This window comes from Centrocercus urophasianus, unplaced genomic scaffold (genome assembly GCF_019232065.1).
Source record: "Centrocercus urophasianus isolate 14NV4802_14NV808 unplaced genomic scaffold, USGS_Curo_1.0 seq_15, whole genome shotgun sequence".
NCBI classification, from domain to species: Eukaryota; Metazoa; Chordata; class Aves; order Galliformes; family Phasianidae; genus Centrocercus; species Centrocercus urophasianus.
The window spans coordinates 41983990-42004236 of NW_024884697.1; the positions used below are offsets into that span (position 1 = coordinate 41983990).

A 20247-nucleotide genomic window follows, 5' to 3' on the forward strand; every position below is an offset into this window, starting at 1 on the left:
TGTTAAACATCAGGCATGTGTGTAGATCATTACCAGCAAAGCCAAGAATATACTGCAAGTATATCTAATTCACCCTGTGGATTTCTTCATTTAACAAAGACTGCCATCCAGTATGCCTAATTTCATTACTGCTTTACTAAAGTGTTATATGCCATGCCCCAAAGGACAATCAGGTTACCTGTAAAATGTTTTAAAATTCCCTTCAGGATGACTACAGAGATGGAGATGCTTCAAAAATCTGAAGAAAAAAAGTCCACACTCAGTTCAGTCAGTTTTCACTACGTACTCAGCAGCTCCATACTGTCATGCAGCCTGCTTAAACCACATGTTTACATTTATTTGGGTTCCCCTGTCTCTTTCATTTCTGAAGATTGGCATGTATTGTTGATATGTTTCTGTTGCTTGAAATAGTGTCTTAGTTTCAGCTGGGATCCAATTGTTTTCTTCAGAGTGTCTAGTATAATGCTATGTTTTGGTTCTAGGAGAAAAACAATGATGGTGACACAGCGATGTGTTGCTGCTAAGCAGTATAGTACAGAGCCAAAGCCATTCTCAGCTAAGGGCCCAAGGAGCTGGGGGGAACAGAATCAGGACAGCTGATTTAAACTGGCCAAAGGGATATTCCATACCATGTAATATCATGAAGAAGGAATTTTGAAGGAGATGGGAGTCAATCTTTATCTCTTCTGCTCACCAGGGGGCTAATTGGGCATCAGTCAGTGGGTGGTGAGCAATTTCTTTTGCTTCACTTGCTATATATATTATTATAACTATTATTCTCTTCCTTTTTGCTATCTTTGTAAATAGTTTTATCTCAACCTACAAGTTCTGTTATGAGGGAACTCCCTTGTGAAACCTCCAGCGAGAACTGAATAGCTCAGCTTAAGGACATCCTTGCAGAGCAGCAAATTTCAGAACCAAGTAACTATGGAAAAGAATTCAATTTCTATGGGATGAACAGATCTCTTCCAAACATGCTTCATTAAGGAATGATTTGGATGTCTGTTTTCTTTCTGTTTTGAACTCTTCACCATGATGACACAACAGAGTTCCACAATAAGATGCCAAGATCTGGTTTTTACCTTGGTTAGCTAGGTTTAGTTTACCTGTCATGTAAATGTAGCTGTTCATCTCTTACCTTAATTTGTTTTCAAGTTTTCAACAATTTCAACACTGAAACAAATATATTCTATGTTAATATCAGAGACTTGATTTTTAAATTGTTAGATATGCAACCCTATATGCTAAATGTATCTTGAATTAAATATCCAAATTATGCATTTGTAAATTACAAATATACATTGAGTTCTTGGGCCTGCATGTAACTATTTAGATGATTAATATTTGCTAGGCAACTAATGGTAAATTAAAGCATGCATTAGTCATTCAGTGACTATTATTTATATCTACAGTTTTGAAAAATATCAGATTAAATATTTAAAGGTCACATAAATACAGCGAAAACAGGCTGCACAGTATTAGTGTTTCTTTTGTTCTTTTATTTAGTTCTGTTGTTAAAGAAATATAAAATAATTTGAACACTTCTTCATTTTAGATTCCCATAGTAAGGTGATGAATTCTGAGAAGCTCAGACTTCTAGAAAGTTCTGTGTTCTGAAAGAAATAGCAAGCCATTCAAAAAACAGTACCCCCACATCTTAATGAAAATAATATTGTAGTCCTTTTATAATAAAACTCTACTAAACTCTACTATAGTGATTCTGGCAGATGAGAAATTCAAGGATAAGGTGCTTTTTTAGTATTTTGAAAGAAAATCCAAATGGCATAAGTATGTGAAAATGTAATCTGTACTTCAATTTCCATTAATTGTAATATATTTTGGTCTAATTTTTAATGCAGATACTCTTTGGGAAATACTGAACGAAGAATATGTGATTTTTTAATAGTCTGGTTAGACATAATTTTCAACAGCTGGCAATTCCAAAGTACTCATGTTTTCTTCCAGAGTCCTGACTTGAAGCTACAGTCTTGCTCAGCATGAATACTTCAGTCACCGATTATCCTTTCATATAGAACATGTTGAAACAATGCCTTTATAGTGTAGATTAAAGTCTCCTCAACAAGCACTTCAGCACAACACCACTTTTTTTTTTTTTTTTAAGAAAGCTAGCTCTATGGGAGAATCAAGTGATTCTCCACTTAATCGCAGCAGCTGCTGTGAATTCCAGAACAAAATGCCTAGTGCCTTTCTGCACTGTAAGAGTAATATACACTTGGTGTCAAGGCTGTGGATTTCATTAGGAACAGCACACTTCTCATCTTCTGAGTCTCGGGTGGGCCTGAAAAATCCTGCAGGAGATGACTTTTATTACCTAAACAAAAAACAACTCTTTTCTTATACGTCGAATCACAAATATTTCTCAAAATCAATGTGATGTTGGACATAAGTTTGGTATTCTTTTGAGAACTCACAAGCTTTCATGTTTATTTATTTGACAGTAAAATAGTCCTAATCATTAAGTCTAAATGTGAAGTTCAAGAAACCTTGCAAATGTGTTGACAGAATAAGATGCATAGCAGAGATACACAATGAAATATCAAAAAGTTCATGGGAAAAAAATAAAAAATCAAATTTTTGAAAGACAGCATTTGGCCTTCTTTATCTTGTGGACAGCTTATTATTTTTTTTGGTTTACAAGGTATGACATTTATAAAAACTTACAGTACTTCTGTCTGCAGTCTTATGCATGTTTCAATAAAGGCATTATCTTCAGCAGAACTAGATATTTTTACAGGCACTATTCAGTATATTTCAAAGTGTCTTTGTAATTTCTGGAATGTGTCCTTTAGTCAGGTTGATCAGACAGCACTGCTGTCCTGAACACTACCTCATGCTACAAGACACAAAAATGTTCTTTTACACAGCCTAGCCGTCCATACAATTAAATCTAACAGCCTGTTTTCTTTGCATGTCCAAAGGCTCCAAGATAATTTGATCACCTCTTCAGTTGTTTCACATGCTGGCTAAGCAATACAAGAACTGATAGATGGACAATAGCAAAGATAATAGGAGCTGCAACTTCTGGCATAGAACTTCTCTAAGTCACTGACAACTAGTATAGCAGTGTCTTTCTCTGTATATAGGTGCATCAATCACAGCAAGGAGCCTGTCCATCTATTAAAAAAATACATTATTATAGGCAGCTTATACCACGATGAGCTATGCCCCAGGGTGCAGCTATCAAGAAGGTCCACAAGGGATATAAGATATGTGAGTTTTTGCATGTCTGTTGAATGCTAGAAACTTAAATCTAGAAAATGCCATATTACTAAGCAGCTGGTTATGTTTTGTGACAAGAAAAACGTGCTTCCATTCTCACTGGTATCCCAGACTTAACTACTTTCTCTCATCAACATTCATACCTGTCTCTTGGGAAAGATTTAGAGAGTCTGATTGTGAACAAAATGTTTGTTTTTTGACATCTCCACTGCTGAGATTCTACAGCTATTTCCAATGTTAAAAACATAGCCTACATGCTAATCAGAATAATCTTATTCTGAGTAAACCCTTATCACAAAATCTGACAGGAGGCATAGGCAGAATTCATAAACCTTCTTAAATCGTGTGCTATTTTTTTCATGAACACTTGAAAGTATTATTAGACTGCTATTAGTAATGAATTCAGACACTTGTTCAAAATGTCACTGAGGATGGTCTTCCTTGAGGAAATAAACAGCTCCATGATTCTGTATATGTAGAACCTTAAGGATCCACAAATGCTATCTAACTAATAGCAATTTAGAGAATGCAAACTGAAGACTTCAGGGCAAAGAGCTTATGTGATTCATCGAGCACAGTCTTGAGTGATTCAGTCTCACCTCTGAACTTGTTCAAGTTGTTTTCATCAGGAAGATCCCTGTATCTCAGAAACACTTTTTAGTTACAGCAAGGTAGAGATATGGACAAAAAATTTTTTATGTCTTGCTTATAAGCACAGCTTAATTTCTGACTCTGCAGACTACTGTGTGGTAAGGAGTGCCCAGCTTTTTCTTTTTAGGCTGTTGTGCTTTGCATAATAAAATTATTATTTACTCAGCCACTTTCCTTCATTCAAGATGAGTGCCCTAAAGCACAATTTCAGCTTTTCTTGTTTTCCTCTTTGTCAACTGATTTTTAACTGCTCACAGTGCGTACTAAAATTTAGAAGGTATTTATCCGTGAATTTTGTATAGGTTATTAATTAAGTTCTTTTCTTGCAGAATGAGAGTCTTTCATCTAATGTATAAATCTGCAAAAAAAGTTGGAACCAAGATGTCTCTCATGAGCACTCTGCTCAGAGGGATAATAGCTCCTAGTACAGACTCTATTTTTGTGTAGACATCTAAGCATCTTTACCACTGCTATTGCACATGGGATGGTTAGATGGGTTGGGCCTCTGACTTCACTGCTGGCACTGAGTAGTTCACACGTGTTAGAATGGGAGCAGACTTGAACAGGCCAGCTGCAGACATCTGGGCATCAGAGGAGAGTTTCCACAGTTTTTACCTATGGAATCTATCTCCAAATGTTAGCTGAGTTACGATTTTGTGAGTATCCAGGGAATCTGAATTATGGACTGGAACTCAAAACAATAAATTTTCCATGTGAATTTAATGCAAAACTCTTCAACTGTTGAGCTGGTTAAAACTGATATTTTTCCCCATTACTTACCAGTATTCCTGGAGTAGTATAAATTATTAATAAGTTTAAGGGAAATAGTGGAGGTACTTCAGTTTAACCTCCTTATAGAAGTTAAGCCATCTTCAAAACCACAGCTGTTCCTCAAGGCAGTACCCACCCATTTTCTGAAAATCTCAAAAGACGGAGGGTCCACAGCCTCCCTGGGCAACTTGTAACAGGGTTTCACACTGTCATTGTGAAGAATTTGTTCACATTTCCAGCCTGAATTTATCTTTTGCAACTTTTGCTTTGCCATCTTGCCCATTCACTGTGCAGCCCTGATTCTGTCCCACTGTTTGGCAGTGGAAAACTGCAATGAATTATTGGTCTGAGGAGTACAGTATATTAAGAGAGGAAGAGCGACAGCTTGGAAAGGAGAAGACAGTTTACCTGTAAGATACCTCCTGACCCCTTTTGTGGATGTTTCTAAACATCTTTAATGGATATTACAGAACATACACTACGTACTTCACCTCTAGCTAAAACTAAATCCTGTCTGGTTTTTTTTTCTTAGATGATACTTTCTGCTTTTACTATGGAAACTCCAAGAATTTCTGGTTGAGTGCTTAATAGTCTAAATATCACCCATGGGATGATCTGTGTTTGCAAGCAAGTCATTTATGACTCTCAGTTACTAGCACTTTTTCTAGTGCGTGTTCCGAGATGCTGACAGTATTTGGACTAATCATTCCCAGGTACATTACTATTTTTCTGTCATGAATAGCTAGGGTTGCATTTTAGTTGTTGCCTGCTGCTTCTGAGAGATTTTGTTATTCTTTTGACAGCGCTTACAAATTAATTCACGATGTTTCATAATGCAGCCTCAAGAAGATGAGGACTTAATGGCTAATGCAAGTGGGGTGGAGTAGGTAAAATTGTAACTTTATAAACATATTGAAACTTAAAAGTAGAGAAAACAGTTTATTTAACCTTACAATAAATTTTGCAAAATAGAATGGCTTTGATTATCGTATTTTAACCTGAAGGATTTTTTTCTTTTCATTTTATAAAAGATGGAAACACTGTTTGCAATGATATGGACACAGAAATACTATTTACTATGTTTTATTTTCTACAATCTGGTTAAAAGTAGCATGCAAGTAATTGAATAAAAATACTTGTATATATGACTTATTTTGAAATAACAATTGTATCAGCAATGGATAAAAATCTTTCAGTGAAAATTTAAATGAAAGTATGCAAAAAGAAAACAATTTTTGACCTGAAAAAAATGTTTGTTTCCCTGTTATTCTTCACATATTCTATTCATTTCATACTGTAATAGCTCCGAAAAATATTTTCATACATTTTTGAACTGCTTTTATATTGTTAAATCACTTTAACAAAAGAAGGACATGAATAATTAAGAATGCTGGATTGCTTGCAGGGAGAATCTCTATTTACACAGGCTAGCCCATACTGCTCAGCACTCTGATGAAACCCAGCTGACTTCTACATACGTCTGGTACCAGATGGTACATATTGCATGCTTGAACATGGATTTCTATCAGGTTGAGTGTTTTCCCTCAACTTAACTAACCACATGAAGGCATATTTTGCACCACATCTGGTCATTCTTGTGCTTTCTAAATAACAACCTTTTGTAAAAATATGCACACATTTCCTTAAGGTTGCCAAGTGCATGCTAAATGTTAACAAACAGAATGGATAATATGCAGATTGACTTTTTTTTAAGACGTATCCTAAATTTAAAGAGCTATCATGATGCAATTCCTGTAATAATGGCCCATAGAAGGGAACTGCAGACTCTGAGGCATCTCACTCCAGTGAGATCTCCGCAGCCACTCGAAGACAGTTGTACATCTCCTGTGGCAGGTCAGCCCGAGTGAGATTGTTTCCATCCAGGCGTAAATGTGTGATCTTGGAATATGTCAGTGGTCCAACAACCTTACAGAAGCTGCTCAATGGGAACTCTGAAAAAAAGGGTACACGAGTGAGAAAAAACATGAAGAATTAGGACAAATAGAACTTGGAAAATGTAGCCTTCTTGAGGAGTCCGTTCCTCCATCTCAGTGAAAAACCTTTTCCTAAATAACCAATCTGAACCCCCAGTGAAATTTTTTCAATATTTAATGTGTTTTCACTGATAAAATTCCCTGTTAGTTTACTGCAACTTGAGAGGTCTGTATTATAGAATCATAGAGTCTTCTGAGTTGAAAGGGATTCTTGAAGGTCATCTATTCCAGCTCCCCTGAAATGAGCAGGAAATGATCACCTACAGCTGATCAGGGTGCTCAGAACAACATTCAGCCTGATCTTGGATGTCTCCCAAGGATAGATCATCCACCATTCCTCTGGGCAATGTGTTCCAGTGCCTCACAAACCCTACTGTAAAATCTTCTTCTTTATATTCAATCTAAATCTCCTTTCTTTTAGTTTGAGACAATTTCCCCTTGTCAGAAGTGTTGAAGATGTTCCTCACTCTAGCTGTGAGAAGTTCAGAATTTAAGAATTTCAGACTCAGGCTGGCACTTAGAAGGGAAGAGAAAAGTAAAAAAAAACAAAGAATCAGTACAGTCTGGGATGCAGAGGGAATAATCTCTTACGCTGAGTGCATTATGATGGAAATGTGAAACAGTGCTACATAATATTTTGAATAAAGTTTCTGGAACAACTGAAACTGTGATTTGGCCTTATCCATAAGAACAGGCAGTCGACAGAGTCTCTCTGTTAAGTATCGTTTTCTGAACGTTTAATTTTGCTTTACTATTTTCAAAATATAATTTGGCCTATGAGCAAGGAAGGAATTATGCTGAAATTGTATGGCTGAACCTTTCTAGAATAGCAGGCTTTCAAAGTAAGTAAACATAAAACATATTTGAAAAATTTTTGTATTTATTGCAATTTATGTATCATGCTATATATAGACTCCATCCAGTTGAAATACAGCAGACCTTGAATGAAGTTGGTATCTTATGAACAATATTAACTGGAAAAAAAAAAACAAACAAACAAACAAAACAAAAAACAAAAAACCAGAAAAATTCTGTGTTCAATATAAATAAGCACACATATACAAGGGACGATCCAAAAGTAATGCCTCCCATTTTATTATTTTGGCTCAAGACATCAGAGGCAGATGTTGGTGGTACAGCAATAGAGGTTGAACTTTCCCAACAATATTCCATTACATTGTGTTGCCGTGCAACATATGGCAGCAGAGGGGCAGTCTGACGTAATGGCATCTGACATGGAAGTGTGGATGAAGTAAAGGGGTGCCACTGAATTCCTCTATGCAGTAAACGTTGAACCCACTGACATTTGTCAAAGTTTGCTGAATGTTAATGGATACCAAACAGTGGCTGTGAGCACAGTGAGGCTGAGGGTGGTCCATTTCAGCAGTGGTAACAGCAACTGTGGGTCACCTCCACTGGTATAGACTTTTACAAGCATTGCACTCAGGCTCTTGTTCATCTCTTGAAAAAACTGCACAGTTGGTGGTGGTGACTATGCTGAAAAATAATGTTTTGTAGCTGAGAATCTTCTCTGTCAAATGGCTTTATTCTGCCCTTTGTATCTGTTGTAGTTTTCATGAAATTAAATAAGAGGCATTACTTTCAAAGCAACCGACACATGTATCATGCAGAAAAGGTCCGTTCGCAAGAGAGAATCTATGCAAATAAGCCTAGTACCCATTATATACCACACTGTGTAATTCTACAAAGATGGTCCTTCATTCTTATCTGTGTTCACTTTGATTCATACAATACTGAAGAAGAAATCTGAGAGTCTTCTTACAGCTTTTGTAATCAATTAAATGCTATAAAATGCTTTCATGTTGCAGAGGACTGCAACTCATAATTCTCAAAATCAGAAACCCTTTTGACTACCAGTGGGCTTTTGAAAACAGCAGCTCTTATATCTTTGCTGTATGACTATTTATCTCATTTGAGAAAACATGCTGTACTAAAGGAGATGGAGGGTCTTTCACTTTAACTCGAATTCTTCCAGAACTAACATTACAGTAATGTGCTTTCATTGATTAAATGAACCAGTGTGAACTAGGTATAAGTGTATATTTGTCCATAAAGGCAGATCTTTAAAGAATGACAGTCTAGGTAATGTTTTAGAGATAGAAGAGGTAGAGATATGATGTTGAATAGTAAAACTGTGTGTATCTTCCATAAGTTTTAAATGAGGATTAAGGAAATGTGTTTCAAAAATGTTTGATTTTGTACACCAGTTAGACACTAAATTCAAAACAATTTCCTAGATTTTGTGCATTGTACAACCCTGTTTTAGAAAGATGAGAGCTAAAGATAATGCCTATTTATTATCATGGAAATTGCAACAGGTGAGAAAATAAAAGACGTTCTTGGTGGCACAGTCATTGGACAGTCAAAATCATAATATTAATAATATTAAGTCTGCAGATCAATTCTAATTTTCTTCCAGTTTAGAATGTATCAGTTCTAGTGAACTGTCAATTCTTGTGGGATATAACCATATAAAATAAGATATAGGATTAGATCTGTATGGCATTTGTTGTATGCAAACATAAATTTGCTTGGCCTACAGACTATACCGTTAATTATTTACATCCAGATCTTTCCAGGTAATTTGGTGTAACTTGTAAAGATTTTAATAAATATGAATTCTAATATAGATTTCTTTTTCCTTTTCTTATCATTCATGGAAAATAAAATGGCATGGTAATTACACATTCGTTGAAGGCCACACATATAAAAGCTTTCTGAATTTCCTTTTTCATATTTTTTCTTATTGTTACTTCTGAGTTCAAGGTCTTACATTTGGTTAAAATATAAGCTATGTACATGTAATTTGGGTACTCAGAATATTTAAACCTTATACATGTAAATCATAAAGTTTATCAGTGCTACTAAAATATCTAGCTGTGCAGACTGCTTGTGAGATTGGAACCACTTTGGAAATAGATTCTGATTTAGTCTTCACTGAAGTCAAAGGAACTGTCATGAAGTTCAGTGGTATTGGGTTTCATTACTCAGTGCAAAAATGCATTTTTTTCATGTGGGTATCAATTTATTATACAGTTCGTAGAATTTCAGCTGTTAGAAGCATATTAAAAATATCTGGATTCTAATTATTGTCTACAATACAAAAAGATTAGACAAGTGGGACTTGGACTGCATCTGATATTCTATTATCTAGATGTTCTGCATGGGAACCTCAATCAAAGAGACTGAAGCACTGAAACATCACTAGTTTACTTCCCCCTTTATTACAGTGATCAGTGTTGCAGATATTCCTGTTAAAAATGTTTCTGAATTAATAATATCCATGTTCAGAGGCAATGAAACTTGAATTTTGCCACCAGCGTGACATTCATATTTTGCCAACAAAGAATTCCTGCTTGAATCTGACACAGAGATAGTTACAAGGATTGGATAAAAGTTGGATTTTCATCTGAACAGCTATTTTCTCACTAAGTGTGTCTGTCCCCTTAAGAAATTTTGATATTTTAACAAATAATCAGAATACAATAAATATATATATAAAGGAATACAATAAAAAGGAATATATATCAAAAGGAGCAGATTCATCTTCTGCTCTCATCGATGGACCAAAATAGAAGCATACATACATTTATTTTCTACACAAAATTCTTTTTGTTTATTTTACTGTATGCTAAGCAAAGGTATATCACTTTTTAAATCAGGAGCACAAGCAGCTTCAAGCTGAGGAAAACTAACTATGCTAAGACTTCTTGTTAAGGCATGCAATACAGCAGAAAAGCTTACTGGGATCAGCAGCTCTCATCATCCTTGCTGGCTTGTAAGCCGATAGTAAGCATATTTGAGTCATTTCTGCACAGACCACTGTAAAAAAACACTCTGAGATTGGTGTGGTGTTCCAGATAGAAGACCACAAAGCATCTTACAACTAGCTATGCTTAGAGTAATTGAATTCATGGAACAGCTACTGATCCAGCCAATGAACTGCAGCAAAATGCAGCCAGAACTGCAGCAGAAAGCTGAGTCCAAATGCAAGATCGTGCACCTGGGTAAGGGAACCACCATTACAAATACAAGCTGGAGGATGAAAGGATTGAGTGCAGCCCTGCCAAAAAAAATACAAACTGGGGTTACTGGTGGTTGGCAAACTGGACATGAGCCAACAATGTGCCCTCGCAGCTCAGAAAGACAACTATAACCCAGACTGCTTTAAAAGAAGCATGGCCAGCACGTTGAGGAAAGTGGAGTATTCAGTACTGTTGGAGTGTGTCCAGAGAAGGGCCACAAAATGATCAAAGGGATGGAACACCTCTTCTATGAGGACAGGATGAGAGAGCTGGAGCTCCTCAGCCTGGACGAGAGAAAGCTGCAAGGTAACCTGATAGCAGCCTTTCAGTATCCAAAGGGAAGCTACAGGAAAGAAGGGGACAGATTCCTAACAGGGTCTGCTGTGATAGAGCAAGGGGAAATGGTTCCAAGCTCCAAGAGGGTAGATTTAGGTTTGATATAAGGAAAATATCTTTTATAGTGAGTGTGGTGAGGCACTGGAATAGGTTGCTCAGTTATGTAGTTGATGCCCCATCCCTGGAGACTTTCAAAGTGAGGCTAGATAAGGCCCTGGGCAACCTTGTCTAGCTGTGGTGTCCCTGTTCATTGCAGGGGAGCTGGACTACATGGCCTTCAGAGGTCCCTTCCAACTCTAATAATTTCATTATTCTATGAGAATGTGTCTTCGACTGTTCTCTGAAAACTTTTCAAGTTCCACTTGTTATGCTCCATTCCTACAATATCTTCTTGCTAGTGCTTCAGGTGGAAGCACTTCTTTTCTTAATCTTTTGCAAATGAAATATGGGCCTTTGAACTCTCTTCTTGTATCACTGATTCTCTTTGATGTTTATACCTGCAGAGGGATTTTTGCCTTGAATAATCAATAATAACAAATACTATAAATACATACATAAACCTAAAGGCATCTTACAGCATAGGAGCAAACAATTGTTACTACAAAGCACAAAATTTCAGCCTGAAATTACTAAAAAAGATATTAAGAAAACAAACAAACAACAACAACAACAGAAAAAATAAACAGAAACTCCAATCTTCTCCATTCTGGGCTTGAGACAGGAATAGAGCAAAGACTTATAAACTCATCATGGTCCCATACTAGCTTGGAAATCCAACTTGTTCAAATACAGGTGATGGGGCATACTGTTGATACCTAACATGGACTTCACACATGCTTCAGTTTATTAGTAGAGATCAAAGGAGTTCTTCTGAATTTGTCTTTATTCCAGTTTGCTATCCTACTTGTTAGCCTGTTCCTCCTCCTCTCACAGTGGGATGAAGACAGAACACACTGAAATGAAACTGATTCTGTTTCAAATCTTTTGGAGGGTACATTTATCAGCTTTTGTTCACCAAGCTCAAAGTCACTCACATGAGGATATTTTCCTAATACATAATTTTTTAGATATGTCAATGCATAATTTCTCCATCAAATCAAAACAAAACTCAGGGACAATGATTTAAAGAAATATTTCCTTTCTTTCTAGTAATATCAAATGGGGTAGGGCTTTTTCTCAGACAAATGTTAATTTATAGTCCTCAGTGTACTGAAAAAGAGAAACAGCAAATGAAAAACTAAATAAGTGAAAATTTTAAGTTATGCAAGTGTAATCTAAGAAATTATGCCTTTTGAATTGAGTAACCTTTCAGGACAAGCTATCATTACATGTAATAGAGAAGTTTCCTTCTCACATAATATCAGCATTATGGGCCATTGTATGGATGGGAAGCTTTCCTTGTTTACCTTCAACCTTACATAAATCTCAGGAAAACAAGAATATTTTATTTAAAAGCAACTGGTCATTTGTTTCAGGGTCAAAGATCAGTCAACTGAATTTTTAGAAAGATGTAGCACTCAGACATGAAGGTCAGATCTAATGAGAAAAGAATTGCAAAGGGTTTGCTCACTCTGTATCAGCAACCTTCTTAAACCAAAATGCCCCACATTGTTAATTTGCATATTGGGGAACATAATATTGTGCCTTTGAAATTAGATAGTCAAAGAAATTTGTCTTCTACACTTTCTTATTCAGCCAAAAGAACAAATCAGAGATCTCTTGCATCATTCCATATGGTAGCAATGAAAGTGTAGCAGTAGCCAGTGCATTCACACCTCACTCCATCAGCTTCTCCACTGACTAGAGTTCTGGAAACATTGCTTTCACTGAAGAAGTAAATTGCTGTCACCGTTGCTCAGAAGACCTTGGAAATGTGAGTGGAAAGCAAACTTGGTACCTGGGTCTCTTGAAAAAGGCTCAGAACAGCTGGTCTAAGCATTGAAAAATGCCTCATTTATCACAGGAGAAATTAAAAATCATCAACTTTTTCAGGAACAGAAGAGTATCTGAAAGAGCACTATAGGTTTCTATACTTGCTATTTCATTGGGAAGCATTAATTTTTTGTTTTCCTTCATCAAAACAAGGAAATGAGATACAGGAAAAAAAATCAAAATATTGAGGAACATGTGAAACATGGTAGACTAAAAAAAAAAAAAAAAAAATTATTGCCCTATGCCTGGTATGATACGCATTAAAATATTTTGTTGCAAGTCTGTATAAAGAAAAATTAAATCTTTTAGCTAACAGTGATATCCTAGAGACCTGATGGCTACAGGTAAACAGTAGGAGTTTCTGATTTAGTTAATATTAGTTAGCAGGTTGATGTAAGCCCTCAACAGAAACACAGTTGTTTCTGACCATACTGCCTCTCCATGACAGGTTTCTGCTTACAGAAGTGTAGCTGGAGAGTGTCTGATGGGAGGGTGAGGCCTGCTCACTTCCATAGTATCTCTCCCTCCTACCCCATGATTAAGGCAGTCTTGTCTCAGTAGAAACCTCCACAGTCTCATACAAGGTGGGGTTACTGACTTCAGAAGGAATTTCTGTTCAAATCTTGTTTAAATGGAGACAAGCTTGATACCTGACTATATGATGTGGAAAACAGGAATGGAAAGAAGAAACAATGGGGCAGCTCTTAGGATTTCAAGATGGATTTGGAAATATACTGCCTGTAAGGGGGAAGATAAGGAAGAGAGGAAATAAATAAATAAAACCAATAACAGCTAGTTTGTGTATTTTTCACTCTGCTTTGTACCTTATGGATTACCTGTCCTCCCCTCCAGTACTTTCACTGAAAGGTTATACATACTGTAGTGAGATTCTGTTATCTTTTGTTGACTTACAAATTCTGAGTATCTTTCACACTGATTGAACTCTTTCCAGAGTTGGTTTTTATCTTTTTTTTTTTTTCTGACTTGTATAAGTACCCTCCATTGATTTCAATGCATTTATTTTTATTTATGTGCGATGAGGATTTGACCATTAATAACCACATTTGAAAGAAAGTAGAATTTTCTGCCTTCAAATAGGTAGCTAAATATCTGTCTTTTAATATTAATATGAGGAGCAGTCAGAGAAATGTCAGTGTGCTAACAGGTTAGCCAGCACCATTTCTTCAGACTGTTTGAACAACAATTCCAGATACTTGCACAAGCCATTACTTTCTGGACTGTGTTAAATGTTATTGAAAACATGCAATTTTAACTCACTGTTAATTTTGTTGACTTGGAGGTAGAAGTTTTCAAGATTCTCACTGACAGTTGGAATACTCTTCAGTTGATTGAAGGACAGATCCAATTCGACCAATGATGTGATATTGAAGACATTGCCTGGTATTCCAGAATCTGTTAATTTATTGTGGGATAAACGTAAATATTGCAGGGTTTTAAAACCTTGGAAGTACTCATCAGGAATATTGGAGATCTGGTTATTGTCAAAATACAGCATGAGTAAGGAGTGAGGCAGTCCTGTTGGTAGCTTTGTAAGTTGATTGAAGCTTAAGTCTAGATACAAAAGTGAATTCAGACCTTTAAATGCCCCAGAAATAGATTCTGCTTTCAGCTGGTTGTTCTGGAGATGAATGACAGTTAGATTTACCAGCCCCTCAAGTGCACCAGGATTGACTTTTGTGATCTTGTTGTGACTTAATTGCAGGTCATCCAGAGTTTTGGGGAGCGGTCCAACAGCTTCAGTCAAATTGTTGTAGTTAATGTGAAGTTTCTTCAGATTCTTTAGTTTAGAGAAGACTCTTCCCTTAATTTTTGAATTTTCCAGATGATTGTGATCTAGGATCAGCCACTGCAGGTCTGTTACATTATCAAATGTGTTCTCTTCAATGGCCTCAATCATATTGTTTCGAAGATAAAGGTATTTTATTCCACTTGGTACAATTGGAATGGTTTTCAGTTTAAGATTGTCACAATACATTGCAGTAGGATAGCTTAAAGGACAATTACATTCTGGGGCACAGACTGCTGTGGATGGCCCAAAAGGATCATAACCATAATCATCTGCAGGACCATAGTCATATTGGCAAAAAATGCCACTAATCAATATTAGAAAGATGGGTAGAGAGTTTAAAGTCATCTTTTCCATGTGTCTTGTCTCTGTATAGTGGAGGAGAATAAAAAAAGTTACAATCCTGATTTTCTGTTTTTTCTTCAATACTTGAAATTTTAATATACCAAGATTATGATTCAACACTAATTAACACTTCCTATATAAAGCTATTAATTAAAAATACAATGTTTGTTAGCAATGCAGTGTTACTATTACAGTTTTACAGCACTTATTTTGTTATAATCTGCCTTTGTAATGTGAATCTGCAGGCCATTCTGCTGCTGCAAGTAACAGATTTTTAAAATCATCCTGTAGCAATTTGTTAAATTGCAAGAAGGATGGTAAAGTCCAAGTCTTCTAACCTTGGAACACAAGTTTCCAGTTTTGCTGAAGGTCATGTTTAGAGACAGTTTTGCCATTTAAATTCTATCAAGCTTTCGTTGTTACACCGAATATGTTAAAGTACCTTATACTTAAATAATATGTGATGGCTTAATTTAGTTTCAGAAAACTAAATTAAGGAAAGTTACAAACTCAGAGTGATGGTCTGCTATATAGTGTGTTGTTAAGATGCCAGTAGCTTGAGATATCTTCTTCCATATTCCATATTAAAGAACAAACTCATAAAAACAGCACATGTTCTCCTGGACCTGTCAAACAGCACTGCATATGTGTACATGTGTGTACTCTAATACAGGTCTACATTGGATTTGAAATGTCAGCTCTTCACATAGTGCAAACGTTCTTTCAAAATTGATATATGACAATGAGAGTGCTAATTACTTTATATTACTACTCTACATAAACAGATCAATAAGCACTTGCTTTACGGTTGTCCTTCTAGATCATATACAGCAAAAAGATGTTTAAGACATTTGGGGATGTTTTGCTGTGATACAGTGTGAGTCATCTCACATTACTTTTCAAGGACATGCTTTACTAATTAGATGCTTCACAAGATACAACTCTACTAATATCTCAAAATCGGCATAAACTAGTATCTTGCAGATATTTCTTCTTACCTAGATAGATGCTGAGTTGAAAAGATCAGCTTAGCATCACTGAAGTTGGTGAGCTTACTTTGATTTTCACCATGAACAAATACTCAGCTACTGTTCAGAGTGAGAAAATACAGAAAATCCTTAGAACCCTCTTGTTCTCAAATAATTTCAGACAGCATGTGCATCATTTAAACAGATCACCAGACATTCTCAGACCTAGGCAATCTTCCAGCAAAGTAAGTCAGTCTTCTTGTTAGCACTATTTTGTGGTGGAGTTCCTAAAGTTAAAATGCAAGGCCATAGCTTGAAAGTCATCTTCAACTGAATTTCCTTGCTTTTACTGAGTTGATAAAAGCCACATCACAGTTTAATCAACTAGAGTAACTTTAATCAGGGCCTACTGATTTTGTGTAATGGAAGGAATTTTTTTAATTTTAATTTATTTATTAAATAAATTAAATAAAAGTAAATATATATTTATTAATAAAAATATATAAAAGTAAATAAAAAATATAATAAAAGTAAATATATATTTATTTTTTAATTTATTTTTAAAAATTTTCTCTTGTCCAGTCTATTACACACGAAGCCTCACTGCTGGATATTAAGCTGCTGTCTTTTGAACAAGGACTAGCATTGCATGTCTTTTACCATGGTGTTGGCTCTGCTTTAGCTAATGACAAACTGTTGGATAGAGAATTATTGAAATATGAGTTATCAGTGTAATTTTCTTTGTCTGTTCTTCATTACTGTATGAGATGAGAACACATAGGGGACTTTAAGTCCCCTGCTGGTATGAAGAAGTATAGCTACTCTGAAAGGAGAGAAGTTGCAGCAATGCAGTCTGGTTGGAAATCTGCTCCTATTTTGATACTAAACATTAAAGGTGAAGAACTAAGTGCTTTGTATTCAAAATATATGACGTAGTGAACCTCTTGGACTACACTCTGTGACCTCACAATGACATTTTTACACATCCTCATCATTTCATAGTCTTACTGGTAATGTAGAATAAACATCCCATTTTAAATTCAAGTTCTATTCTTCTTGTGGTTTCCAGTTATATTCAACATGCTTATCTTTATTACTCAGATGAGAGGCAGACACTTAAAGAGTGTACAATGTTTAACTACCATGAAAACATTCGAGTTAGATTAAAAAATTTTGAATGATTTTACCAATAAGATTTTAAAATTTAAATGACAGTTCCCTAGTGAAAAGTCATATGTGGACATATGTGACATGAAATAGCACAGTAACACAAATTTTTGGTGTTGTTATATTTTATTTGTTGTTTTGCATTCTACGTGGTTCTCTGTCAGAAGTGTAAAATGTAAATAGATGATATGCACATGCTCGGTTGTTACACTGAACTGTATACATTCAAAAGATACCATCAGCATACATTCTTAGATCTTATAACACAGGCATGCTTGAACTAATTGCCTGTGTTTGTTCTACTCAATTATGCTGTTAAATACCTGTGTAAACATTTGTGAAGTTGCTCAGGCAGCATGCCAAAACACACCAAATGACAGATTCACAAACTGGGGAAAATGCTTACTACAGTGGAGTAGACAAACTATTCAGATTATTTTGGAGCCTATACTGCTTTAATTCCAAAGCTGTGAAACAAGGTATATGAAAGTTTATTATTCAAACAGCATTAATCTAAATATGCCTTAATTCTGCAGCTTATTGTTTCACACAGTTTGCATAAGAGTTCATATTAAAAAAGGTTCAATAGTATATAAAAAATTAGCTTTAAAATTATCCAAACTTTTTCAACATGCCTATAGTTTTCCTCTCTTTGTTTACTTGATTAATTATTTAAATGTTTGAATACCTTGCCTTTTTATAAAACTAAGAAAGAAAATTTAACAAATGGAGTTCTATGAAGCTATTACCAAGAGAGGAATGAGTAGTTTTTAAAATAAATTCTTTGTGCTGTACATCAACTCTTCTTTTGAAGCAGAACAAAACACTTTGAAAAAGTGCAGCATTGATGCACAAAACATGTGAAGCTGTTTCAAGGAAGCTAAAAAAGTAAATGCACTAAACGACTGCTGATTTGTATTCAATTTACAAATTGGCAAACTTATCTTGACATGTTTTCACATTCCCATTACAGCTACATTTAAATAGCTGAACATTACAGTTAAAACATGCAGCAGCACTTACCTTACTGCCTTGAAGCTGCTTTCCTTAATTCCCAGAGCAGATGCAATAAGGGACTGTATCGACCAATATATGCTGTAAACAGTGACAGGAGGTAAAAGTCTGCCAGATCCTCTGTGTTACAAGAGGAAAAAAAAAAAAAGACCCTGAAAAAAAAACCCTAGTCACGCTGTTCTCTGAAGCTGCTATGTCATCATGGTGATCTTGTGGTGTGGCATGTACGAAAATGCAGCTCTCTTAATGAAGTGCAGGTGGATACCACATTTTGTACAAGGACAACCCATCTGCTGTTCCTGTGGGATGAGAGAATGATAAGTGTTTCACAAATCCGAAAAAGTTTAGATCATCAGCCATGGCGTTATGCAAAGATTTTTTGTATTTCAGAAGAACATTTTCCTTTATAAAACAAATTATAAACAGACTTTTGTTTTCCAACTTATTTTATACTGCTAGACATGAGTTAACAAATAGCACTCAGACCTCAATGCTGCTGTACTTCTTTAGCCAAGTGACTCATTCTTTTCTTTTTTTTTAACTATCGTATGTCCACAATAAAATATGCTTAATAAAACTTTTAGCTTAAGGACAGGAACAAAAGTGTCAGGATTATCTTTGAATTACATCATTTCACCCAACATAAGATACTGAGTTCAAAGCTTCTTCCACAAAGTGTAGTAATTTACTTGATCTGTAACTTTTCTTTGGTGTTTAAATGCATGCCTGTTTAGTATAAACACATCCACAGGAATGCTTTTTTTGTGTGTGTGTGTGTGTTGTATTTTTTCTCCAGCAGTTACTGTAAACTCAGTTTATAAATTTGTTCATTTTTGCACTTACGGTTTTCTCCTGCTTTTCAGAATCTGGAACTACTCAGCTTTACATTGTCTCTTTCTTATTCCATGGATGTAGTTCAAGAATGTATCTTACAGCTTGGATGAGAATGCTATTTTCACAGGGAAATGCCAAAAAATAATGCACTGAGACAGTAACTGTTTAAAGTGGATCTTACTGTTTCTGTGAGAATCTCCCCTTATCTCTAGTAGTAGGGGTAGATGTCTTCCCATTTTATGAGATGCAACCTCTCTGTTCTAAAGCCGGATGGGACAAATGTGAAATGAGCATATTGAAAGAATACAGAAGCCAGTTTAAATAATCTTACATGTTTAATTATATTTAACCATAACTGCTGTTGATACAAGAGTGCAAACATTCTTGTTTTCAGCCCTGTTTATGTATTTATTTATTTTGTCTGGTGCCGCCTGTACAGAATAAATGATTTCTTTCCGAACTTCTTGCAATCCATTCCTTTGCACTTCTTTAACTCAACAAGTTTTGATTTAACTCGCACGCCCATGAAAGCAACAAGATTGCCTACTTCTAGGCAGAAAAGCCACAGAACAGGATGTAGATAGGCTGGAGAATCAAGTGGCCTCGCACTGCAGAGGAACCCAGTCATGGGCTTTCACCAAGAACTGCTACTGCTACATCTGGGCCTTCATGCCAGCGGGTCACTGGTGGCAGAGATAGGTCAGGCATAATTCAGTGCCCTTCACAAAGAGTGAGAAAGATGCCCCATGATTGCAGATCCCTGGGCTTCAAATTCCTGTACTTCTGTCATAACACAATTAACAAACAAAACTACTCAAGACAGAGTGCCAAATGCCAGTGCAGCCCTGAGGGAGTGAATTTGATTGTTTTGATATTCTAACACCGTGCCTGTCACCCTGGCATCGGAGAACCATGTTACATGTTAGAAAACAGAGGCTGGTGACAGGCTATAATTACACATCCTGAGTGATGCAGATCAGCTAAATGGTTAAGAGTGTTTGAAATCTTCCAAATTGCCATAATGAATTAAGCTAAGTAGGTGAAATATGCATGGAATAAGGACTGGAAATGTACAAGTGGACAAAGCTGTTGTTGTCCTGCGCATGGACAAATGGAGACCAGATGGAGTTTCTCATTCTCAG

General features: G+C 35.9%; 1 protein-coding gene across 1 annotated transcript; it reads right to left on the minus strand.

Annotated features, from left to right (window-relative positions):
- Window positions 1-1491: 1491 nt before the first annotated feature.
- LUM (lumican) lies at window positions 1492-18652 on the minus strand. Its single transcript, XM_042816200.1, has 3 exons — window positions 18281-18652; window positions 14249-15145; window positions 1492-6614 (listed from the first exon to the last, which is right to left on the minus strand). Exons 2-3 carry the CDS (start codon window positions 15132-15134, stop codon window positions 6460-6462), a joined length of 1041 nt encoding a protein of 346 aa, XP_042672134.1. The 5' UTR covers window positions 15135-15145; window positions 18281-18652; the 3' UTR covers window positions 1492-6459.
- Between the last annotated feature and the right edge of the window lie 1595 nt (window positions 18653-20247).

What these genes read in the sequence shown, in the direction of transcription:
- LUM (XM_042816200.1), bottom strand. Translation starts at nt 15,134, where the DNA reads ATGGAAAAGATGACTTTAAACTCTCTACCCATCTTTCTAATATTGATT. An exon ending in CCAAGTCAACAAAATTAACA is followed by an intron (nt 6,615 to 14,248) that starts GTGAGTTAAAAT and finishes CCTTTTTTTCAG; the next exon opens with AGTTCCCATTGAGCAGCTTC.